This window comes from Martes martes (genome assembly GCF_963455335.1).
Source record: "Martes martes genome assembly, chromosome: 11".
In the NCBI taxonomy this organism is placed as follows: Eukaryota; Metazoa; Chordata; class Mammalia; order Carnivora; family Mustelidae; genus Martes; species Martes martes.
In genome coordinates, this window is record NC_137899.1 from 105,581,349 (window position 1) to 105,606,610 (window position 25,262).

The following is a 25,262-nucleotide window of genomic DNA, read 5'->3' on the forward strand; positions in this document are numbered from 1 at the left end:
ATGTAGTAGTCCAACTACTATAAAAATTATTTATATGCAAATGTTATCAAACACATTGTAGGAAAGGACAATACAGTATAGAACTTTGTTACGTTCAACTATGTCTCTTTACTTTAGAATATGGACATAGTTCAGAAAACACTTAAGAGGAAATTAACATTTCAGTTGAAGTTACAAATGTAATTTCCATCCTGTCATATTTTGGTGACCTTTTGTGACAGCTTGTCTCAATTGGAGGAAAGCATTTTTACTTGCTGATTAAAGATGTCATTTGAAACCATTTTATTACTGGGGATAGTGAAATTAATCTTGACACTTAGAACCACTAGAAAAATAATTGCTGATTCACCGCAAAAAACGTGTATATGAACCAATCATGTAGTCAAGATTAGAGTAAAAGTCTGTGCTTGTTAAGAGGAGATTAAATTTTCTTTTGAATGGGGTCTAGACTTATTTGAAGGGGAGGGCAATAGCATAGAAACAATATCAAGAAAATGAAATGTGGCTTAGAGATTTTGGAAGAGTTTGGTGGTGATTATGGAATCCAAGGTAGGAGATGAACTGGTAATGTTTAAAATTTGCCCTTCACTGTGGAAGAAAGTGTAAGAATGCCTCTCGGGATTCAGTGAAACCTTTAGAAGGTTTACATTTGTTAATGTAAGATACCGCAATTCAGGTAATATTTTAAAATAAAGGAACCGTATATGAGTAAGTCAGCTTTTCTTTGTTAGGAATTGATAATAATGTGCCAGCTGAAGTTTTTTAGGGCCAGAGTCTGTGTTTTTTGTGTCCTTAAAGCATTGGTCAGAGAGGTGAGCATCTCGCGGGTGTCCCACAAGCATTTGCATTCATGAGTTTTTCCTTCTGTGCCTTTGCTTTCATCTGATAGAGCTTCCATATCAGACTGCATGGATAGAAGTCTTTTTTCACAGAGTAAAGGTCTTTTTTGATAAATCTGAAATGATAATGAGTTTTCCATTGTATGAAGTTAATTGATTCACAGTGTTTTCACTGATAGTTTCGTTTATTTCAGCATAAGCAGTAATGTGTTTTACTTCTTCATTTGGAGTCCCTGTGCCACTGCACACCCCTGTTGCCGGTACTGGTCTCACCGAGCGCAGTGTGCTGGCCGGGGCCTGGCCGAACCCACTCCTCCCCGGCACCGCCTGCTGGCAATGAGGGAGGAATGGCAGCGGCTGGAGGGCTGTGTGAAGTCAGGCCCCAGCCCCTTCCTTTTAGCGTCTCCCTGCACATTTTTGTGGTCTCCAGTGAAAATACTGTGGCTCCTGTGCCTCACTACAGGTGAGGTTCACGGGCGGGCCACATCTTCATTTAACAGGTGTCACTAACGGGCCACGAGTGTCGCTGCTAGTCTAGTGACCTCCTGTGGGTGAGGCCCACGCTGCCTCGGGGTGTCTTGTCATGTGTATCTTCCCTGTTTCTCTTGTAGATCTAGTTTCAGCTCTTGGACGAGCTTTGACATCTACCCATCTTTTCAAACAGAGCTTTCAGCAGAAGCCAAAGCTGCGTTGCTGGAATTTGAAGAAAGAGAGCGACAGCACAAGCAGGGGCGCTATGGCTCGAGGCGGGGTGGAAGGAGAGGAGGCTCTGTGGTGTGTCGTGGAATGGGAGACCAGAGGAGAGACAGCAGCGAGCGGGTGAGAATGAAAGATCACAGACCTGCCCTGCTTCCGACGCAGCCTCCTGGCATGGTAAGGGTTAGTTTCACGGCGACAGTCCGAGACTTTAGGACAATGAAAGTGTGCCTTCATGGGTTTCAGACCCGTGTATCTCCTAGTCTGAAATTAAGGTTTCATCGTAGGAATAATGGTGAAAGTTTCTTAACAATACGCATTCACTTGTGGTCCAAATTCACTCCTCCTGGTATTCGCGTAGTAGAAGGAGAATTCTGTATGCAGCTGCTTATGGAGAAAGAAGTAACAAGAGGCCTGTATCTTCAAGGGACGAGAACCACTGGGGAGCCTGGCTTCTGTCCTCCCTGCTTGTAGAGGGCTGCTGCTCCTGAGTCCCCGTACGCAAAAAGATGGCTGGGTTACGTCTCCAATCTAGGTAGTACTGTTGATTTTATCAAAATAGTTGTTCCTTTATACTGTTTACCCGAGGTCTCTCCTTAAGTGGAGCGGTTTCACTTAGAGTAACTGTCTTCTCCTACCCATAATCATATACTTGGAATTTCAGCTCAGTTGCATTTTGTGTGCATTTCGAAGATGAGATATCGCAGAAGCAAAGGAAGGAATTATAGTGATTTTTTTTTACACGTTCTTTTGGTTAGCTTCAGGATTTTATGGCTTTTTCCTTCAGAAGTCAATCTCCAAGGACAAATCGATTTAATACAAATATGCGTCCACTCTGTCTACTGCATGTCCCTGCTACATTTTTATCTGAATTTAGGGAAGGTCACACTTTGCCTCTTCGTAGACGTGTTCAGTGTCAGGATGCATTCACTTGCGAAGTGATGAGGTGGGAAGGGCGCCTTATTGCTCAGCACGAGAATTCCGACTTTGAAGTGAAGGAAGGGGAGAGAAGTCAGGTTAATTCAGTGGAAAGAACTTGCCGATGTTGAGAACTGCTGTTTCTTCGTACAGCTCTTGCATTCTCACGCTTCGCACATAGCAGAAAGACTGGACCTTCCGTTCCTTCTTTCTCTTCCTCGTCCGGTGCCCGCACCCCCAGCGTCTCGCTGTGTACTGAACAGCCAGTTCGGTTAGTTTGGCCTCCTGGAGGGGGACGGGGGACAGCCACACAGGGGGACCTGTTCTTGTGTAATTGTGTCTTCTGTGATCCTGGAAAGAAGTGCAGGTCCACAGAGAGAGGAGGTGAGCCCACCAGCCTCCCCAAAGAGAGGCTGGGCTGAGAGGAGCCGTGAGCACTTCGACATCGTTAGCCAAGGGGAAAACAGCGTGGCCGCCGCCCTGGGGGTGTCGTGTCTCCGGCATTCTCACCACCGAGCTGGGCTCTGCAGCTCCCTGGGAACTGGAGATAAGCCTGTGGCGTGACCTGCTCGGCCTCGTGGCGCTCTAGGCCGTAAGCTCTGTGCCCAGCTGTGCGAGTCGTGGTGTTTCTCAGTTCCGCTTTACCAGGAGGACCGAAGCTGTCGGAGATGAACTTAACCTCGCTCACACCTGTGTCTGTCCTCAGACCACAAACGCTCTTGGTCCTGGTTACTCTCCAGCCCAGAGCTGTCTGTCTTCCTGACTCTCCAGAGTTCTGGGAAGAAGAATCTTCCTCATGTCCTTGCATCAGTGCATTTTCTCTTAGGTCGGTCCCTTGCCGCCTGGACTCCGCTCCCTTCAGCTCTTCTCAGGGTGCTCTGAGAATCGCTGCCTGCCCCGGGCCAGTCCTTCCTGCCGCGCTCGGGTGCCTCGGACGCCCCACAGAGCTCCTGTGCCCCGAGCCTCCTGTGTCGGGCTGGGCGGCGCTCTCCCCCGTCTGTCCGCTGCAGCGGCCTTCTTGTCAGCCCTCCTCCTGGCCAGAGCTCACACTGGGTGCCATCGCCTTCCTGCCACCGGCCCTCCCTGTGCACGTCTGAGTCCCCAGCCCTTACCTCTTGCCAGCTCTGCGCTCCCCAGCTGCCCCGAGCCTCTCCACGCAGGTGGCTCACAGCCCCTACACTCCCGGTCGCAAATGTGGGATTTCCTTAGCGCGCCTGGTGTTCGGGAGCGGAGGACGCTCCCCGCGTTCACTGTCGGGTCAGAGCCGGCTCAGACCGCCTCTGTGCGCGCTGGTTCCCGGCTCCCTGACTGTCCTGTCTGCGCTGCACGCATCCCCCACCGTGCGCCAGAAGAGGCGCATGCTGGCGTCCCGAGCGTGGGTAGCCGTGGATGTGGGCTGGTCCCGGGGTCTCTGGAACAGTTTCCCCGAGACCGAGGCCGCAGACAGTTTGGTTTCCAAAGAGTCTTCGTGCCTCTGAGACTCCTCTTTCCCTGTTGCTCTTCGTCCAGCCGTGGCCGTTTCCTCCGTTCGGCTCTCGCCGCAGCCTGCGGAGCAGCGTGTCTGTCTCTCCGCGAGCTCTTTGGCGCGCCACATCCATAGGTGCCCGCACGCGCTGCGGACTGGAGCCGCGGTCCTTCAGGCACCAGGGCTTCGGGAGCCGCCGGCATCGGGCAGCCCGGCAGGGAAGGCGGGTTCTGCGGTAGACGGTGCATTAGCGAAGCAGCCGCCTCTGCTACCGAGCGTGGCCGGCCTCAGGAGTGGCCACGAGCAGGACTTGTGGAAGCAGGTGGTCTGGACTCTGCTTCCCAGCAGCCCGATCTGTGAAAGCAGGACTGGCACGAGGACCCCCTGCAGTGCATCGTCGGGGAGGCGGGGGGGGGGTCTGGGTGAGGGGGGACGCCGGTTACTTTGTATTTGGACCTTGACATAGGGGCTTATGACACGGGGTGGCCCTGTGCTCAGCGATTGCTGCCCTTGTGGCCACTTCCCTCCCCTTGGGGTTGGTGTCTGATGGGACCACCCCGGGACCCCTGACTGCTTTGGGTGTCTGTTTTCTTTTCTCTGTCCGTCTTCTGTCTCCATGGCTCTGGCCTCACTGCTCCCTTGTTTTCCCCAGCAGCCATGTCTCTGCCCTTTCCCTCCTCCTGTCCCCTGCCACCTCGGGTAGCTGGGCTTTTCTTGGCGGCCTTGTGCCTGGCATGGCTGCCTGTGCACATCCCTGTCTTTATTATCTGGTTTTCTGGAAGAGGAGCAGCAGGACCGGCTGTGGGGAGGGCGAGGGCAGCTCGGGCTCAGCCTGTAGCACAGTGCTTGGCTTGCTCTGGGCAATTTTATTGGCTGAACCGAAATTTTGTAAACTTTTGGAGTCCGTGTGAGTTATTTTATTTTTTATTTTTTTAAAGATTTTATTTATTTCATGGAAATCACAAGTAGGCAGAGAGGCAGGCAGAGAGAGAGGAGGAAGCAGGCTCCCCGCTGAGCAGAGAGCCCGATGCGGGGCTCGATCCCAGGACCCTGGGATCATGACCTGAGCCGAAGGCCGAGGCTTTAACCCACTGAGCCACCCAGGCCCCCCCCCCCCATGCGAGTTATTTTGAGGCTGTGATTTTTCCCTCCTTGCCCTGAGGGTGGTTCACATTGTGAGGCAGCTTGCTGGGGACGGGCAGTGCAGCTCACTGGTCCCACTGTGTGACACCAGTTGTCCCCGCAAACTTACTTCACAGCCATCCCTCCCGCTGTTTCACCAGTGTAAATCGGTAAGGCGTCAGCCTTCCCTTACTCTTCTTCTGAATGTTGATTTCTGTGAATTTGTCTCCTCTTTTTTGGTGGTTTTCAGACGCACTCTCCAAGATTAATCCCTCCTCCACAGCCTCAGCCGCCGCCGCCACCGCCGCCGCCGCCACCGCCGCAGCCCATCCGAAGTCTGTTCCAGCAGCAGCAGCTGCAGCCTCTGCTCCCCCTGCAGCACCCGCACCACGCCTCGCCCCCCCAGGGAGTGCACATGCCGCCCCAGATAGAGGCCCCGAGGGTGATGATGACCCCGCCCCCTGTGACCCCCCAGCAGCCCAAGAACATACACATAAACCCCCACTTCAAAGGGGCTGTGGTGACGCCCGTCCAAGGTACGTGTCTCTTCTGCTCTTGTAAAGCCACGGGGTCCCGCGGCCAAGTTGTCCTCACGGGCAGGTCTGTAAGGACGGTTTGGCTTCCGGTTTGGCTTCTTTGCTTCCTCCCCTTGCTCCAGGCACCTGCCAGCTCGACGGGCCAGACTCGTTTGCTTAAGAATTTGTTCCTCTTATTTTATAATGTGGTGGAAAGCACTGAGCAACTTCTCAAGTTCAAGGGCAGCAGAGGTCATTGCGGAAATGCCCGAGCTGGTAGTCTTCATCAGTCCTCCAGTGGGAATGTTTGCACAGTGCGTGCCTGCCGCCCCGTCTGCTCCGGTGGTCGGTGGTCGGTTCGAGTGAGTAGCTGCACGGCTGCGTGCTGCCACCGGCGCGGCTGCGGAGCCAGGAGGCCACTTCGGAGCGGGGGGTATGGAGCGTGGCTTCGCACCTCTGCTCAGCCCACGCCGATTGAGAGACTTCTCTGTCTCTGGCGTTTGAGATGCGTTGCTGAAAAACAGTAGATCAAGCCCTCTGCGCTGGTGATCCCGCTGTCTAGGGGCCAGAGACGGGCAGTGAGAAAGAAACATCACGTGCGCAGCGTGAGCGCGCAGAGCACGCGCCTGGAGTCGGCCGTGCAACTTGGGAGACGAGGGCGGGCTTCGTCGCGGAGCTCAGAGTTGAAGGTGGTCAGGGAGCCAGCGACGTCACTGTCTCAGGGGCGAGCGTTCCAGGCAGAGGGATCAGCAGGGGAGGGCGAGACCCCCCCATGAGTGTTCCAGAAACCAGAAAGACATGACACGACGTGAGTGGAATGGTGAGAGCAGAGAAGAACCGTGGGACCTCTGTCACGTGGGACTCTGAGCCCTCCGAAGAGCCGCGGTTTTTCCTCTGAGCAAAATGGGCTATGACTGGAGGAGTTTAAGGAGGGGAATGGCGTGATCTGGTTTCTGGCTTAAAAGAGTCATTTTTGCTGCCGTGTTAGGAGTGGGCTGTAGGGGCAGGTGGACGCCAGCGTTCAGCCAGGGGACGGCGACGCTGACGTGGGTAATGCACCATAGTGGCTCAGATCGGGGTGGTGGCAGTGACGGTGGAAAGCCGTCAGCTGCTAGACCCAGCAGGACGCGATGGACCGGGTGGGGGTGAGGGAGGGCAGAGGCAGAGGGGGTGCTGGGGGATCTAGCATCTGAAGCGTGGACTTAAACCGCCCCCTGTGGTGGGGCAGAGTCGGTTTTGAGCGGAGGAGGCCCAAAGTTGTGCTCCGGATGTGCCCGCAGGTGGAGGCGTGCCGTGTGCAGTTAGTGAGAGTTCGGACGAGGAGGTCTAGGTTCAAGTTCAACTTGCTGGGTGGTTGGCACATAGGCAGGTCGAGAGCCTGTGCCCAGTGAGAGGCCCAGAGGAGGGAAGTTAAAGTGTGGGGAGAGCCCAAGGCCTCTCTGGACAGCTCTGGGCCTGGGAGGGGATGGCAAGGAGGAAGTGGAAAGAGTTGCAGGGGGCGAGTGGCGGTGGGAAATGGCCTCTGCCGACAGTGGACTGCAGGCCGACGACCGCCCTTGGCAGAGGGGTCTTGTGCATTTTGACAGGGTGGTTGTGGTGTCATGGGGAAGGTGCCTGTCTCACTCAGGCAGGCTGGAGAGAGAGTGGGGCACAGAAATGGGAGGGCGTGGCATTGACAGTCCTTGAAGGTGTTTTGCTAACACAGAAGTTGGATGGTAATTGGCAGGAGGAAGTGGGCTTAAGAGAAAGTTCTTATCTTCAGATGGGGAAAGCAGCAGCCAGTTGAGAAGGAGAGAACTCAGGGATGCAGGTGAGGGCGACTGCGTTTGCTGGGCTTGGTAGGACACAGGAGCAGGGCGGTGGACGGGAGGGGCAGTGTTGCGGGTCTGAAGAGGGGGGAGGAGGTATGGAGCCCCCCTCTAGGGGAGCAGAGGAGTGGACGTGCTGGCGGGGGACTGTAGGCGTGTTGCAGCCCACTTGAGCTGTGTAGTGGGGAGCTTAGCATCAGACCACAGCGTGGCTTTGTGGCAGGGGCGTGGCTTTGTGGCAGGGGCATGGCTTGCATTTGCCAGAAGCTGGGTGTTGGCAGCAGTAGAGGGCGGCATTGCTCGTCACGGATGAGAAGGAGGTGCAGTCACTAGGAGAGTGAGGTGGTGAGGTTGAAGGTAGAGGTGAGAAGGGGGCTTTGTAGAGACTGCGGAAAGGTGGGTCACTGATGACAACCAGGTTTGGATGTGGCTGCGGAGGGGTGGAGGACAGTAGTCGGGGACCCAGGAGACCGGGCTCAGGAAGCATGGTCTCTCTCAGGACTAAAGCAGGGCGGGAGACTAGTAGGACAGGAGCTGAACTCTGGGGCACGAGTTAGGCCAGTAGACGGACAGCAGTTGGGGGTAGGGGTGACACTTCGGATGATGCAAGAGCCAGAGCTGGGGTCTGAAACAGCGCTGACAGCCCTGAGCGATCCTGCCTCACCTGCAGAGCCGGTAGGGAGGAAAACAGCCCCATCTTTGGGAGTGTTTAGTTTCCCATTGAGTAAGAGGGGGGTGGCTGAGGCCCCCATGGGCGATGCTGATACTGAACTTGGAATCCCAAAGTTGCAGAAGTTGGGGAGAAGCCTGAGAGGGGACTTGAAGTGTGGGAGGAGGGCGGTGGCCTGGAGGCACTCTGAAATTGTTCTGTGCCTTGGAGCCATGTCTGTGGTGGTGAAGGTGGCAGACTGGCCTTGGGCATGTTATTGGAGACTGCTTGTGCTTTACAGACCTGGGAGGCAGAGGCAGAGTGGGTCCCCGACCCCCCGACAGCCTCTGCCTGTCCCCAGCTTGTACTGGAATCTTTTGCCGGCCTCATCCTCCACCGGGACTCTGTACTCCCGGGGCAAACAGCAGGGCTGCTGACTTCCCCAAGGTCGTCCTTGTGACGGGCCCACAGCCTGTGTCTCCTGCAGCAGCTCCGGGATGCGCGCACCCGCGCGCAAGAGTAGCCCTTTCCGCAGTGGCTTCCTAGGACAGGTGCCTGCACTCAGTGTCGCTTGTCAGAAGAATTTTATTGAGGTCAGCATCGGTTACTGTGTATTTTATTTCCTCGTAAACACTGAATAGAAAACTGGCAGGTGGTGGGTGCACAGATACTCTTTAGCCTAATAAAAACAAATAGTGTTAGAAGTCTGGAGTGGGAAAGCTCCAAGGAAACCCCAGGACAGCTTCCAGATATGAAAACCACGTGCCTTGCCAAAAAGTCAGCAGCCTGACAGATACTGAAGGCAGGCCTTACACCGCAGAGCTCATCGTTCCGTAAATGTAAGACCAGCTCTGACAGTGGGCTTTACACTCTTGCAACCAGCTAAATGATTTTTCAGTGTGAAGCTGGCTGCTGCGGAGCCCATGTTCCTTCTTTAGCGTCCCTTTGGTCTCGAGCTGGGCTGCTGCGGGGGGAGGGCGCAGCCCTGTCCTAGCTGGGCGTACGCACAGGGCACTGTTGAAGAGTCGCGTGTTCCCCAGGAGATGAGCGTGCCCTTCCTGAGAGAGGCTGCCAGTGTCTGCACGTCTCCTGTGCCTAGCGCATACACTGCCCCAGGGTCTCAGAGCTGCAGGCCACTGACAGGTGCATGGAAATGTTGTTTTAAAAGAAGTAACAGCATAAGCACGTCTTTTCCTGATGGCACACATTTTCAGGGATACAGAGGGTTCCATCATATTATAATTAACCAGTTTTGGTGGAAATTTAACTTGTGTTCCAGATTTTTGCTTATTTAACTGTTGTAATGAATTAAAAACTTGATCGGTTTAGTCCGTTAAATACATGGGACAACAGAAAGATAAATGTTAAATATCAAATATTCCAAGTAGAGGGTTCAGCAAGAATGGTGTGTTACCTTTACAAGTATTAAATTCTTCTGCTCACGGCACAGAGAGAGGCAGCTAGTTGGAAGTGTCCCCTGCTCACGAGCCCCGGAGACTGCGGAGCTCCCGAGGGACCCTTTGCAGAGGCCTTGGTGGTCCGACCGAGGCCCTCTCTCCAGGCCGGATCTCTGACCTGCCCCTCGCACCTGTCCTTAGGTGCTTTCTTCTCTTGCTTTTGTTCTTTCTCCCTCCTTTCTTTTTTTGTTGCTTTTTACAGTTTACTTTAAAAAAAAAAGAAAAGAAAAGAAAGCAAGCCAACTAACGAGGAGGCTTCTGTGTAAGAAATCTGTTAATTATATAATCAGATTTTTTCCCAGAGACTGCGCCTAGCTTTCTTGCTCTCATTCCCTGCAGGTAGAGAGACCTAATTTTTTCTTTAATTTTTATGTTGTGTTGGAGGTTTCTGACAGGAATTGATATTTAAGTGCCAAGTTTAAAAATCAGTGGCCCATAGTCTTGAAGGTCTGGGCACTTTATATTTTGGTGTTTAATCTACAAAACATCGTCTTTATATTGTTTAATGTGTAGTTTGTCTTTCACTTCCACTGTAATCTTTTGAGGTCAGAGATGCTCTGATTGTTTCTTTCTCTACTTCACAATCTGCTGTTTTGCTTTGGTTAAATTGATGAACTCCTCCCCCTTCCCCAGTGCCTTTTAGCAGGCTGTACAGACTTGGGGACCGGGTCTTGGTCTATGTAAAGTCTCTCAAATTGACCTCTTCTCATTTTGAAATTTTGCCTGATTGGATTAGGCTCACTCTTGTGCCTGCGCGCTTTCTCTCTCTCTCTCTCTCAGGACTTCTGCCGTTTTACATTTTATCCAAGTAAGTTTCTTTTCACCACACTTTGTGTTTGATGGGTGGTGACTCTGCTCTGTACACACCATCCCTTTACATTGGACCTGTGGAAGTCTGACCCTCATTACACGGCTTGATGTCTAGAGTTGCTCGAGTACCTATAGTGAATAAAATTTATCTTAGTGTTCTGTTTTTACAATAATTTGACCTTTAAGCTGTATCATTTCTCTATTTCTTATTCACCAGACATTTTTTAAATTAAACATTTGGTATGTGATATTATTACAATTTTATTTTCTCTGTATCCTCACTTGGCTGGTTGTTCTCTGTGCATGTCTGTGTTCTAATCTCTTATAAGGACACCGGCCAACTGGATCAGGGCCCATCCATATGACCTCATTTTACTGTGATCACCTCTTTAAGGACCCCTAGTCCAAATGCAGTCCTGTTCTGAGGGCCTGGGGGCTGGGACTTGAGCATGGGCATTTGGGAGGGGACTGAAGTTGAGCCTGAAACACCTGACCCCCTGAGAGCTTACTGCGTGCGTCGGGCAGTCATCGGGCTGTGAAATGAGAGACGGGGCACACCCTGGAGAGCAGTCCCCAGGCGGGTGGTGGTTTGTTTTTTTTCCCTCCAAAATCAAGATCAGTACAGTGCATATGTTTTAAGTAGCTTGAGCATACCTGATTTAGCCCCAGGGTATAAAACTGACATGTGGCTTCTTCCCTACTATAAAATATCTGCTTTAAAATTAGATGATTTTGTGTTCCTCTGGTAGATGGATTGGAGTTCTGCTTCTTTAAAAACAACCACCAAAACCAAACCTGTGGTCTCGGTGTGATAGGTTGTGTAGTAGATGTTTCCTTGTAACACTGCCATGGGCATGTGTGTCTTCCTTCCTCTGCTGTCTCCCTCCCTGTCACGATTCTAGAGGATTTAGATTTAAATCTGTATTTGGTTGGAGTCAGAAAATGTAACCGGAGTAGATTGTCTGGATAACTGAAATATGGATGTGAAACATGGGGCCGTGTTTCGTTTTAGAGGAGTAAGCTCTTCTTTGTTGCAAAACATTTTAATTCTGCATAGCAATCCCCCGCTGAAATCTCAGCTTCTGCGTGTGCCGTCATATGCCGGCCGCTCATATGCCGGCCGCTCGCTCGTCCTTGTCTGGGGTGTAGGTTAAGTGTAACCCTGACCGAGTACGGGTACTGTACACAGAATATACATTTAGTATTAAACTTGACACACTGTATTCCTTTCTCAGTGGGTTGGTTTGTGGTGTAAAGGGTGTTTGTAACCAGAGCTGTTTTTCTTCCTAGTGCCCTTGCTGCCAGTCCCGAGCCAGCCGAGACCCGCTGTGGGGCCGCAGAGATTCCCAGTGAGTAGCAGCTGCTCCTTCTGCTGCGATAGGACGAGCATACGTTTGCTGAGAAACATTCACACAGCAGATACGCGTGGTTCCAACTAAATATAAGTTTAAAGATTTGTAAATATTGACAATAATTTTTGCACTGGAAAATGTTTGTTAAAAGCTTAAGGTCAGTGGATTTTTGAGAATGGAATTAATTTTGTTTAACTGTAAAAGTGTTGAATCCGGATCACCATAACTGCAGTGCCTTTCATCTTAAAGAGGTGAATTTTGATTTCATTATTGAAATCAGTCTTTAAGTACTTTAAGTGAGAAAGGGCCTTGCTTTATCACGGTGTGTGTGCGTGCACAGGTGGATTTGCGTATGTGTGGGTATGTGTGCAGTTCTGGGGAAAAATGATGATCTCTTGGGGCACCTGGGTAGCTCAGTCGGTTAAGCGTTCCGACTCTTGGTTTCGGCTCGGGTCACAGTCTCAGGGTCATGGGATTGAGCCCATGTTGGGCTCTGCCCTCAGCCTTAGAATTCTCTCTCCCTCTGCCCACACCACCCCCACAATCACTCGTGCATGCTCTCTCTCAAATAAATACGTCAGTCTTTGTAAACTTTTTTAAATGAGATCTCAACTTGCACAAAAAAACAAAAAGCAAAACAAAACAAAAAACCAACTGAACCCCAGAAGTCTTAATGAGCTATTGGTTTTGTGGTTTAAAATGAAAGGTGTTGCTCTTTAAAATACCTTTACAAGAAAGCACCAGTTCTCCCCCATCCATACTTTGCTGTGCTTTCCTTAACTTTATCCATTCTTCTGATGTATTTTAACTGGAAGAAAAATGTCCGTTAAATAGTTGTATCTGTTTAAATAATTTTTTCTTTTTTTGGGTTTTGGGTTAGACTTGTCATTAGTTCTTGGCTTCATTAAATCAGTGAGGACATGTTTAAAAAAAATGGACCAGACCATAAAATTTTACTTCATTTGTATATAAAACAGATACAGTTTTGTTGAGACTGAATAATCTCTGATTTCAGGAAATATCCAACAGACTGGTTGACCCCAGCTTTGACACTTAAGGACAGCATATTTATTATAAGGCATTTAGCAAAAAGGTTTTAATGAAGGCTCTGGGTGTATAGTCAGATGATTATTCAAAAATAAAATCAGTATTAGATTTAAGGTTCAGAGTATTTTTTTTAGAAAAACTTTGATTTGTTATAGTTATTTATGAATTATAATTTGGTTTCTAAAACTGATTCTTAATGGTTTTATTCCCTTATTTAACTATTTTTTCCTTTAAGCTACTTACGGAGTACTAAAAACTAGGTTTTTAAAATTAGGTGGTGTATTTATTGAGTACGCTTCTGTGTTCAAAGCATTTGTCCTAATAGGGTTTATTAACTGCATGGCCCACTGATAAGCGTGTGTGTTTTAGTTGTTAGATACATTTCTTCTTTGAAGTAGTTTACCTGCTAGTTACTCTAAAGCACTCATATTTTAGGTACTTTTTGCTATTTTTCAGAAATGTAAGCAACTATGCTATAATCATTATTAGACTTGTTTTTGTATTTTGTTTACATTATAGAGATAAAATTTGATATGAAAACTAATTGTAGTTTAAGAAAAACATAAAGCACTGTTGTATGTACTTGATATTTTTATAAAAATGTTTACTAATATAAAATTAGGATAATCATTTGTAATTTTCATCTACTTTTATTTTTCTGTTCTGGAGATATAATTTTATCTGATCCTAGAAGAAACAAATTGCATAATACTGGAGGATAAGGGGATAATAAAAGAAAATTTCTTTCTCTCTCTCTCTTTTCTTAAAGATTTACTTATTTTAGAGAGAGAGCCTAAGGGGGGGTGTGCGAAGGGGAAAAGAGAGAAAGAGAAAGCAGCAGACCCCCCACTGAGCACAGAGCCTGACGCAGGCCTCAGTCCCACGACCCTGAGATCATGACCTTCGCGGAAATCCAGAGTCAGATGCTTAACCTACTGAGCCACCCTGGTGCCCCTAAAAGAATATTTCTTTGAGAAATTGAACTGTTTTTTTAAAGATTTTATTTTTAAGTAGTCTCTACACACAATGTGGGGCTCAAACCCAGAACCCTTAGACCAGTAGTCACACACACTACCGGTGGAGCCCTCCAGGTACCCCTAAATTGTGAACTTACTTTTCAGTTATATGGTTCAGTGGGGATAGTAAATACCGTTGAGCTGCTTTTGGAAGGGTTTCTGCAAAGTGTGTTGTGTTGTTTTGTCACTGTTTTTGAGACGGGCGGTAGGTACAGGCGGCAGGAAGCGGCTGGGCTACACGGGAGACTCCCTGCAGCTCACTGGTCTGTTGGTATCCGACACGTCCTGTGCCTTCTGTTATGTCCCAAATGCTGGGTCTTAAGCTGCAGTTACAGTGTGCCTGTGGTCTTGAAAATGCACTGCTCTGCTTATTTCTGTAGTCGGTCTTCCTGAGAGCAGATGATCAGGTGTGGAATCTATATGTGAGAGGTGGGGGCACTCGTTGGCTCAGTCAGTGGAGTGGGCGGCTCTTGCTCTCGGGGCTGAAGTCCCAAGACGGGTATAGAGAGGACGTAAACATTTTTTTTTTAGAAACACTCAAGAGGTAGTATGTTTTAAAAAGGTGTACTACAATATCATTAAGAAGGGGGACCAACTCTGGGCCATCGCCTGGTACTTTACATAAACCAGATCTTTATTGAATAAAACTGGTTTTCCCTTTTCTGCTAGATTGGACGTGGTGGTTGTCAGTGTAAATGTAGTTTGGTGAGCATGTGTCTCCTTCCTTCCAAGTGCTTCTGCGTAGTGCTAGTCCCAAACCACAAAACAGACTAGCAGAATTCAGTGAAGCCAGTTTTGACCGGAGTAAAATTATAAAACTAGTGGGGACAGTCTTGCTGTGTTTTAACAAAACCCCTTGGAGATTTCTTAACCGATGGCAGTTTGCTCAGGGCGTCTGTCCTGTTACTTTTTTTTTTTTTTTAAAGATTTTATTTATTTATTTGTCACAGAGATCACAAGTAGGCAGAGAGGCAGGCAGAGAGAGAGGGGGAAGCAGACTCCCTGCTGAGCAGAGAGCCCGATGTGGGACTCGATCCCAGGAGCCCGGGATCATGACCTGAGCTGAAGGTAGAGGCTTAACCCACTGAGCCACCCAGGTGCCCCTGTCCTGTTACTTTTGCTTTGTAAGATGACCCTCCCCCCCAACTGATAAAGCAGTCACGCTGGGAAGCCTGACTTTGGAATCATCATGGAGTGTGTTCAGATCAGTAGACTTCCTTGGCACACAAACAGATATGAATTACACTGATCTGTTGAGCAAAGTGAGGTTCACTGCAGTCCCGCAGCGCGATCATTCAGCATTAATGTGCTGTGTCACTTACGGAGCCGCTGTTGATCTGTACTTCTGTGCACAAGGCCCAGGGCTAGGCCAGCTCTGCTGGGCGCAGGGCGAGTAGGACTGTGTGCACGGGCTGATGTGCAGCTGCGGATCGGGGACTCCTGAGCTGGCAGCAAGAGCTCCACCTGCCCTCGGAGCAGTGGGGATTCTGCAAAGGAGCTTGGGCTGGGAAGGACAAGATTGCAGGGGATTTCACTTTGCTCCGTACATGTCTGTAATTCACATCCTTTCGTGTGCCAGGGACGTGTACTGACTCAAACAGAGTCCGTGAGGAGCCCTACGTAAAATGAGTAGTTTGGAGAAGGGGTCTGTAATTTACGTTTTTACTTGTTTTTAACGGTACATACATGAATTTGCACCAGAGAATTACGTCACATTCACTTAAATTTAGATAAAAATTGAGCTCTCCCCGTCTGACCAAAGAGTAAAAAAGGCAGCCAGTACGAGTAGTACCACCAGATTTCCAGATTTTAAAGGAATTAGTGTCTAGTTGGTATTAATGGTGTTCTGCTCTTCCCCAACGGTGGCAAGCTTTACTTAAAAATCCATTTTGCTTGACAGTTTTACGAAAACTTGAAAAATTCTTAATTTAGAGCTAGTACACCTAGAAATTGTATTGGGTGGTAATGCCTCCAATTTTTAAATTAAAAATCAGAGAAGTCTAGGCAAGCTAATAAGCCTGTTTTTCATAGAATTATTTAAGATTGTTTGAAAAATTCAAATCTTAGGCGAAAATATGGTATTCTAGGTTATACGTGATATAGTAGGAGAACTAATATTTTTATTTCCTCTTTGGTGAATTTTATTGAAAGACTTGAGTAAACGGTTTTTAAGACAAAGCTTGAATGTCAGAGTACTAAATACCGTAAGAAGGGCGTCCTTACAGTTGATGTTTTTGGAAAATTCTGCTTCAGCTCTTGGCATCCAGCTGCCCCTTCTGTGCTCCTGTCAGGAGGTTCCATGTCTGCCCCCGGCCCCACTCCCTTATTTTGGAGTTTGGTGAAGTGTTCTGTGATTCAGGTTTGCACCTAAGAATCAGATCCGCATCTTTAATTTTCACTATGGATACAGCTCTTAGTGCTGCACTTTAAAACATTTCTCGTCACAAACTGTAATTCCCAGGCTGCTTTGTTCTTTCAAATCCGAGTTATATATATATATCTCAATATATTTGATAGCGTTGTCAGAGAATGAATTCTTTTCATACACCTTTTCATATCACAGTATCACTCTGCCGAATGTAAAGGGTGGGTCCGCTCTGTAAACAGTGAGTGCTCACCAGAGCTCAGGGGCACAGGAAGTAAGCGTCTGCCTTTAGGAGTTACAGGTGCTGTGTAAGGGCCTGTGCCTCCCTCCTTGTCCACTGCTCTGGTCTTGGCATCTACCTCCTGCCATCCTGCATGCTCTCCTGAAGCGGCCTCACTCATGTTAAGGCCTTTGACTGTAGTTTCACAGAACAGTTGTGGTTTTCTTTGTTTTATTTTTATTGGGGGGGGGGTGGGGAGGCTCCTTTACCTGTCTGCCTGTGATCTCTTTTCATTGCCAAATGCGCTTTGTTTTACGGGTTAGTCTGATGGATTTTCCTTTCCACAAAGGCTGTCCCTGATGTTGTTGTCACTAGTGTCAAGTTGGAAGGCTTGTTTTTGTCTGTAAGTGTGTTTTCCAGTTACGTATTTGCCCTCAGAGAGGTGTTCATCGTTTTTAAAGTCGGCTCACTTAAAAAAGTAACACTAAAATGTTGGTTAATAATATTTTGAGGTGTTGCTTTGAGATTTTGCTAACCTTATTTGTTTTAGTTGTCGGTACAATTGCTATTTTTAAGCGTGTGGGTAAATCCCGATAACTCATGTAAAGATTCTTGACCCAGGGTATTTTAAAACCTGTTCGGTCATTGATTTTGAATGGATGCACTGGGTAGAGGTGGTATTTCAGGCTAAACAGTTAAATACCAGGTACTTTGGCTGCTAAATAATTTCTCAGTGGGTTTCTGTTGGAATTAAAACTAAAGATTGCGTTTTAAAAAAAAAAGACCACTAAAAATTTTCAATTAATCTTCTTGGCAATTACATGATTACTTAGGTTAACCCGGTAAGATTTCCATTTGCGTTTACTGTGTAGCCGTAGCCCCTCGCAGGTAGGTCTGAGTGCAGGCTCTTCCGTGGAGCGGGTGCGTGGTATCAGGTGGTGGTGATTGACATGGCCTGGATGGGTTTTATATGGCATTTCATGCAAATCGTGTTTGATGAGACTGCTGCCTCAGACTCCATTTCTTTCTGATTAGAGCTTGCAGATGTGAATCTGGACTTTATTCCAGCCTTTCTTTTGAACCCCTAACTGTTTTTACAACTTCCCTGCAATGCCTTGTAATTATTAGCACTTAAGATCGGGACGGAATGATGGGCATTTTCTCTTATCAGATCTACGAGTAGTAGCAGGCGAGTGTGGGATGAGAGCCTTCCAGCTGTCAAACATTGTCAGGCTTGCAGGGAGAGAATGCAGTTTAAAATGCAGGCGACATAATACCCAACACCCTCCATTTGCTAGTGGGTTTCTGATTAATCATGATTACCATATATTATCATACCATCAAATTTCATCATATCAACGAATTCCCACCTGCAGCAGTGACAGGAACAGCTAAACACTACGGTAACCGCTACTAAGTATGGTGGTGATGAGATTCAGCGCCCCGTTGACTTGACTTGCCGCCCTGCCAGCGTCCGTCGTGTGTGCTGGCTGGAGATCAGCTGGGCGCGAGTCTGCACACACGACGCCGAGCCCTGGGAGTACGGACTGAAACTCTACGAAGTGGCTTTCGTGTACAGTAAGGCAGCCAGTAGGCCTCCTTGTAACAGCTGCCTTCTAAAAGTGTGTGCTAGAATGTCGTTTTGAGTCTTCGGCTAAGTAAACTGTTAGGTTGAAGTGAAAACCTTTCATCCGTCCTCTTGTGAGCAGTAGACGAGAAGTCCTGAGTGCAGCTCAGCCGACTGTCCTGTAACAGTGCGTGCTGTGACGGTCCGGCCGGTCCAGACTGTCCGGCTCTCAGAACCTCCTGTGTGTGCCAAGAAAATCTTCATGGCCTGTGTTTACCGATGCATCCTGCAGAGCACACCAGTTTTTACCTTAAATACTTACTTTCTCTGCAGTCTCTGAAGACCTGGAATTCTTTTAAAATGCGTTTTTAAGATAAACTTTGAAAGAGGCCCTATTTTATTATAAAGGACTGGAAAGCACTTCCTCAAAAGATTAGAAACTTAAACTTCTTTACAGTTTAGGTCTTTTGATGTGCAAGCTTGTGAAAATTCACAAGTACCCACAGTTGTGTAATCACTACAGTTAAGATGTCCACAGCAGTCGTGTCTCCCCAGTGGCTTCCTCGTGCTGCCGTTCTGTGGTCACTCCTCTCCCCATCCCAGCCCCTGCAGCCGGATCTGTTTCCGGTCGCTGAAATCCTGTCCCAGGATGGTGTGAGTTTGGCTGCCTTCCCTTGCCACAGTGCTCTTGAGAGCCTTTCCCGGTACGCGGCTCATCTGTTTGTGTTGGCAAGTAGTGCTCTCCCATGTGGATGTACCGCAGTCTGTGTGTCCATTCGCCATGTGGACGTTGGGTTATTTCTAGTCTTTGGCTACTATGAGTAAAGTTGGTATTAAATGTGTGTGTTTTCTGCGTGAACGTAGTAGTCGATAAATAGCTAGGAGCAGGGATTGTGGGTTGCGTGGTGGGGGTATTTACCGATGAGAGTGTTCAAACAGACTGCTCGCAGTGGCGGAGCTGCTGCTCTGCTTTTTAACTCCGTCCTGTTCTGAGTGAGGAAATAGTCCCGGAGCACGTCCTTGGACGTCATTGGGAAAGGGAACAGTTACCGAGTGCTCACGGTGTCTCAGAGTTTGCTCAGAGCTTGGGTTCCACAGCCGCGTGAGGATAATGTTTTCTCCAGCTCACAGATGGGGACCCGAGTCTTGGAAGGATTCAGTTGCTCAAGTTCACATAACTGGGTGCGGATGGGGTTTTAGCCGCGGCAGTCTGAGTCTCGAAGTCATGGCGTACCTCTCCCTTTCTCTCTGAGTATTAATCCAGACCGTGTTTAAGATTGTGACTATCAGTGAGAGCTGAAGTGGACACGTTTGCTCTGGGAGGGCCCGTACTGCCCTTTGGTGGGCTTGTTTGGGGAGGACAACGGGAGGCAAAGGTGCAGGGATAAAGGGCTTTTCATTGTTGAAATATGAGAAATAAGTAGGCTTCAGTGTGTTCGTCAAAAGCAGTGTTTTGTACTAAGTTAGAGATGCTCTAGTGTGTACTATGTGCTCTGGCTTCACTCTGAGCCCGTAGCATTGTCTTGTGTAGTTCCATCCGTGTGGAGTCCGCCCACCCCAACCCCATCTCCGAAGGCCGGTGCTTAGCGCTGGCGATGTCCTTCTTCAGGATGTTTAGAAAGCATCTCCTGATACGACAGTACCTTTTAGGGAATAAATGTAGGTATTAAATAAGGCACAATCTGAGAGAAAAAAGGTCTATGAAAATACTGAAATAAGAGGATTAATACTGTGATAGAAGGGTATAATTTTAATTATGTCAGGGGTCACTGGTGGTCTTATTCTTTGCATTTAACCCACATTTAATCAGAATTAACTGAGACGCATCGTTCTTCAGTGTCTGCTTGTCTCTCATACAGTTCTTTGCATTTTAAGTGAGATTAATAAATGAAAACATGCTGTAAAGGAAGGTTGTAATTCATTGAAAGATTCATGAAGTTTCAATGACATTGTTAAGGTATTTAATTAGTCTTATTAAAATATATCAAGTGACCCTGTTAGGGAAGCTGATAAATCATACAATAGCCGTTAGAGCCGCTTTATTCTCGCATTATACGATTAACTTTGGGCTAAGCAATTTATGCAGAGTTCTCCTTTTTTTTTCTGTGGTTGAAGTTGTCAGTTCTTTCTGAGTAGGATTAACACAGATAACATCATGTAATTAACAAGAGATGCGGAAGAAGTGAGAGTGCAGTCTGTATAAGAATTATAGGAGAAAGGATGATAATTTTTTACCTTAGACTCTTAAAGGCATATAAAGAAAAGCAAAATAGAGCAATTAGTTGAAAGGATTAAGGTAGCCTTTTCTTTCAAAAGGCAGAAGAATTAGTACGGAAAGTTCTGTTAAGTGATATATTCACAGCTCACTCACAGTCTTAAAATAATTGTGCATTTGGTAGAGGGAATTGGTAATTTATTATCTTTTATACCCATGAAATGATAGAAGTTCTTAAATGAATGCTCCCATCAGGAGAGTCTCCAAGATGGGGCACGCCAGCCTGGAGCCACGGCGTATTCGGCGTCACCTGAAGACACGCTGGTCACAGCAGAAAGCGCTGGGCGACAGCGGAAAGAGCACTTTGTAGAGCAAATCCGAACATGGGCCTTTATGGCCTGAGTTACGTGGACAGTGGAACTTGGGCTAATCCACTTCTAACTGTAAACCCGAGTTTCTTCATCCCTTCAAGGGAAAGTTGTTTGTTGTGCCTGTTTCTTGGCAGTGTGTTCATGAAAGATACTGTGTTGTACTTGACTTGTTCGCGGTCAGGATGCGAATGAGGCTGCACGTGACAGAAAACTCAGTTAACAGTGACATAAACCAAGTGTTTTTATGTTTTGCATAAAAATGAGAAAGTTCTGTGTTGGTATAGCCGTTTTGTGATGTTACAGTGGCCCATCTATCATTCTACCCAAATTCCAGGCCAGATGAGGAGGAAGGATGGGGACAAAAGGTGTGTGCCCGCTGAGGCAGCCCCCCTAAGGAGCCTTCCTCGGGCCCCCGTCCCACAGTGCCAGCGATGTCTTGTTGGCCAGAACCTAGTCCCATGGGCACCCTTGTGACAAGTTCAAGGTTTTTTAGGTGGGCAGTTGCTGCCCTTTCATTACTTAGGAAGAAGTGAGAATTTCTACTGGGTAAGCGATTAGCAATCTTTACCACCAAGGCTAAAACTTAACGGCTGGAATTCAAGTTGTGTAAATACAGAAAAAGAAAGTGACCTCTGTGTTCAAAGTGAAATAGAAACCAGTGAGGAAAGTGGCACTGTGAGCTTCGTGGTACTTGGCAATTGTTAAATTTCTGTTTCAAGAAGGCAATACTGCTAATGGGCAATAAGAAGCTTTTAGGGTCTTAAAGCTTAAGTTTTAAAGCTCATGTAAATATTCAAGTTCTCGGGTCCTGTTGTCCATTGAGGCCAGTGGATGCAGTGAGGGGTCCACGTGTCTTCCTCGGGTGCTTTCTCCCTTGTGTCCGTTGTGACCTGCTACCTCGGGAGAAGGAACATTTGTCGTTCTGGTTCATTTCATGTATGAGCTATTGACTTTCTTTCTGAATACTGTCTTGTATTATCTGCCCCTTTTATCTAATCTTTGTACCCCCTGGCCCTTGCGCAGTATTTGGCCTCTTGGAAATAGGTTTCTTTCTGGTTGGATTTGAGGCAGGTGCCAATAAAGCTGGCTCTCCCCCAGAGCCAGTGTGGCTGGGCCTGGTCGACCCACCCTGATCAGTCCTACGTGGCGCTGGCTGCCCGCCCTAGGTTATCACACCCTGCTGGTGGCTGCCTCTGGTTTCAAGGTTATGCTAGCAAAACCCTCTTTTTCCATTCTTATTCTGTTGGACAAACTACCAAGCCAGAAATTTCCTTGTTTACTCAACTTTAGTCAGCGCTTTCTTCTAAATGGTAGATAACATCTTTGGTTCTGCCTCCTGTATCAGCTTGTCATAGGCTGATCAGATAAGAACTGCTAATTTCTTTCACCATTCAGGTCAGCGGAGGAATTTCCATGGCTGTCTGACTGTAGGCTTGATTTAGTATTTATTGGTTTTCTTGACTCTACAGCACTCACATACTGTCACACGATGACATATACATATGTGATCATGAAACAGTGAGACAGACGACGGAACATGAAATAACTGTTTGTAACAGGCACGGTTAGTATGTGTGCTCTGGAGGTGGGCGACCCAGGAGTGAGTCCGGGCTCTGCCCCTTTCTAGCCACGTACTGGGTGTGAGATACTGAAATGCTCTGAAGATTCTGTGAGCAAAATGCCTACCTTACAGGGCATTCTAGGGATGGAAGGAGATGGCAGAGGAGTCCCCTGCAGAGTTAGCTAGCAAGCAGCAGTGGTGGGCCGCAGCCTTGGGTCAGTAGGAGCAGAGCCCAAGGTGGGGATTTGGGGGACCAGGACTGGGTGAGGGTGCTGGGCATGCAGGTTGGGAAGGGCTGGAACTGGGCTGCTGTGTAGTTTCAGGTCAGTCTCTGGCCCTGGCCTGATCTTTGGGAGGTTGGTTGGGAGTTGGGGAGCCTGTGGCACATAAAGCCTCCCTTGGAGTTGTCCACTGTGGGGCCGGGACGGGGCCATGGACCGTCTGAGGCATTGGCCAGGACAGCATGTGCAGCAGCTGGGGCCTGAGGTGCCTGCACGTAAAGGGGACCTGGCGATGGCCCTGGGGTGCCCCGCACCAGAGGATCGGCTGGAGTATAGTGACTGACCAGCCCTGAGCCCACAGTGGCTCGGTACTGCAAAGTGTTCTTCTCACTCACCGTGTCCTCTGGGCTACTTCCTCTGGGCCCCACAGACCTCTGTGTTCACTTGTCTGGTGGGGAGAAGGTGAGGCTCACTCCTGGGAGTTCTTGTAACTGGCCAGGTCTGGGACTGGCCTGCGTCACTTCTGCTCACATGCTGTCGGCTGGACCTTGGTCTCGCGGCCAGCCACAGCGCCTTGCAGGACTGGCTGGGAAATGGGTCCTGGCTGGTGCTCAGGAAGAAGATGTGGGCACAGACGTGGGGAGCACCAGGGGTCTGTGTCCTTGGGCGGCGGGGGAGAAGCGGCTAATTTTTATATAAAGCCAACTAGTCTCACGAATACGCATTTCTATTTCGTGAGCATTCTGTAACATTAAGGTAATTACATTCACTTTTTCTTAGTGACTTCTGTCCTTGTCTTTAGAACTTGGACAAATTGCTGTAAGATCTATCCAGATTTGGGCATTTATTTTTATATTATGTACTTTGTTTTACCTTTTTGTTTTTTTTTTACATTTTACAAGTAGTTTTTTATTATTATATATTTATATTTTATTTACGGATGTATTTATCATGCTGTTCGGGTAGTATGGTCAGGTTTGCCGTTACGCAGACTTGCTCCTACCGTGTTTTACTTCTCCTTGAGCATTTTCTGGCTGAAGGAGTATAGTTCTAACTTGTTGATCTGTATTTACTTTTAGGATTGACCCTGTAAAAATGTCTTGTTATCATATGTGTGGTACACGATTATTGCCAAGTACTACCATTTGAGTAAAATGAAGCGGTTTTTAATTTTTTTATTTTCCATTTTACTCTGGTTTTTTGGTCTGGTTTATGTGAGTGTCCTGCATTTTGCAGCTGTATATATTTTTTCTCAACATTTTATTTATTTATTTGAGAGAGTGAGAGCAGGGGCAGAGGACAGAGGGAGAGGGAGAAGCAGGGTCCCCGCTGAGCGGGGAGCCCGACATGGGGCTCCATCCCAGAACCCCGGGATCATCACAGCTGAAGGCAGACGCTTAACTGACTGAGCCTCACCCCGAGGCGTCCCATGGTGTATGATTCTGAGGTTCAGTCTACAGCCCAGAAGAAACCTGGCCCGGGCTGTGCTCCTGACCAGCAGCGGTGGAAGGCTGTCCCACAGACCATCTAATTTCCATTCTTCGTTCTCTGTTCTCTAAAAATGGGATGTCGCAGAGTGGAGAAGAGTCCATGTTCATCTCACTCTTCCTCTAATTATCTCCGCGTCACGATAGAAAAATGACTTCTGCCCTACAGTTGAGTCAGAGCACTGGATTTCTGTTGATGTTCGCTTCTCTTTGGTCCTGGTGCGCTGTGTATGTCTTAAGTCTGCTCAGCCCAGGAGCCTCGGGGGCTCACCGCGCAGGGTCTGGTCGGTCGAGCCCGGCGGCCCGTAAGTCCTTCGGGAGCGCTCCGCCACCTGCTGTCTGTTGCTTTGGGGGCAGCCGGGCTTTAACCTGCTGTAGTGTTTTAGATTCGTATGTGGGGCTGGAATTTCCTTGCTGTTAGAAATAGGCAGTTTATTCATTTGTTAAATATCTGTAAACGTCTGTGTGCTAGGCCCTGTGCCAAGCATGAAAATGCATTGGTGAATAAAACAGACCATAGTCTCACCCCTCACAGACCTGTCAGTTGAAGGGCAGTGAACAGTGAGAGTGGATTCGCGATGGGGTGGGTTCGCCAGGATGCCGATGGCTCACCTGTGCAGGCCTCCTTCGGTGACTCCGGAGTGGGAATGCAGGAAGGGGGTCTGCGCTGGTCTGTCGCGCAGTGCAGGAGGCGGCATGTCGCTTGTCAGCAGCTCCGTGTTAGGGTATAGTATGGAATGCTGTTGACAAAAGTGTCACGTGCTGATGACAATAATGGCAAACACTGTCGGCTTCTGTTGTGTGCTGGGGACTGTCGTAGGTCCTTTGAACGTGTTCTTTCATCTTCTCCCATGAGAAGCAGGTACCACCAGTATCCCTGCCTTTTACAGAGGAGAAAACAGGCTCAGAGAGGCTCGGCTGCATGCCCGGGGCTCTGCTAGGTGATGGGAGGGCCGGTGCTGCCCCCTGCCCGCTCAGCTGCTGCTAGCCAGAGCCTTTCAGAGAGCCCACCGGCTGGAAGACTCAGGTTCTAGCCTTAGTGACTGATGAAGAAAAAGGATTTGGGGGGCCTTGTTCCATATTGCTAACATTTGAATCCTTGTGTCTAAACGCGGTTAACATGTAGCTCGTTAGTAAAAGGAAAGAAGGTCTGGGAAGAGATGAAAATCACTATTAGAATTCCAAAGGCGGCAAGATTGATGATCCCAATATATTTTCAGTTTAATACCAAAAAATGTCTTTAGAAGTTATGAATATTTAAAATAATCTCCCAGGAATGTACCTAGTTCTTAGGCAGCTTGGAATTTTTATTGAAAACTAACCACATTGGTTTCTCTTTGAGTTCATTCTCATAATTCAGTAACCTCTTCCTTTTAGAAACAGATGAAGGGGGTTGAGAATACATTGCCTGATCTCCACCTGTGGCAAAGTCAAAATCAAAACTTAGCAGGCCTCTTACATATAATGGAAGGGAAGCCAGTCTACTTTTCCAGTTACATTTGGCCTTATCTATAATGAGAAAACCTATCTTTTGGAGGACTTGAAATTAACTCTCTAATGG

The 25,262-nt window shown here is 48.1% G+C and overlaps 1 protein-coding gene across 6 annotated transcripts in view; it reads left to right on the top strand.

Annotated features, from left to right (window-relative positions):
* Nucleotides 1-25,262, top strand: part of RBM33 (RNA binding motif protein 33) — a 132,223-nt gene that overhangs the window by 64,539 nt on the left and 42,422 nt on the right. For all 6 annotated transcript variants that reach the window (XM_080818217.1, XM_080818218.1, XM_080818220.1 and 3 more), the window contains exons 7-9: nucleotides 1,504-1,712; nucleotides 5,291-5,576; nucleotides 11,570-11,628. In XM_080818217.1, the coding sequence (XP_080674343.1) occupies nucleotides 1,504-1,712; nucleotides 5,291-5,576; nucleotides 11,570-11,628 (554 nt within the window). The remainder of the gene's footprint in view (nucleotides 1-1,503; nucleotides 1,713-5,290; nucleotides 5,577-11,569; nucleotides 11,629-25,262) is intronic.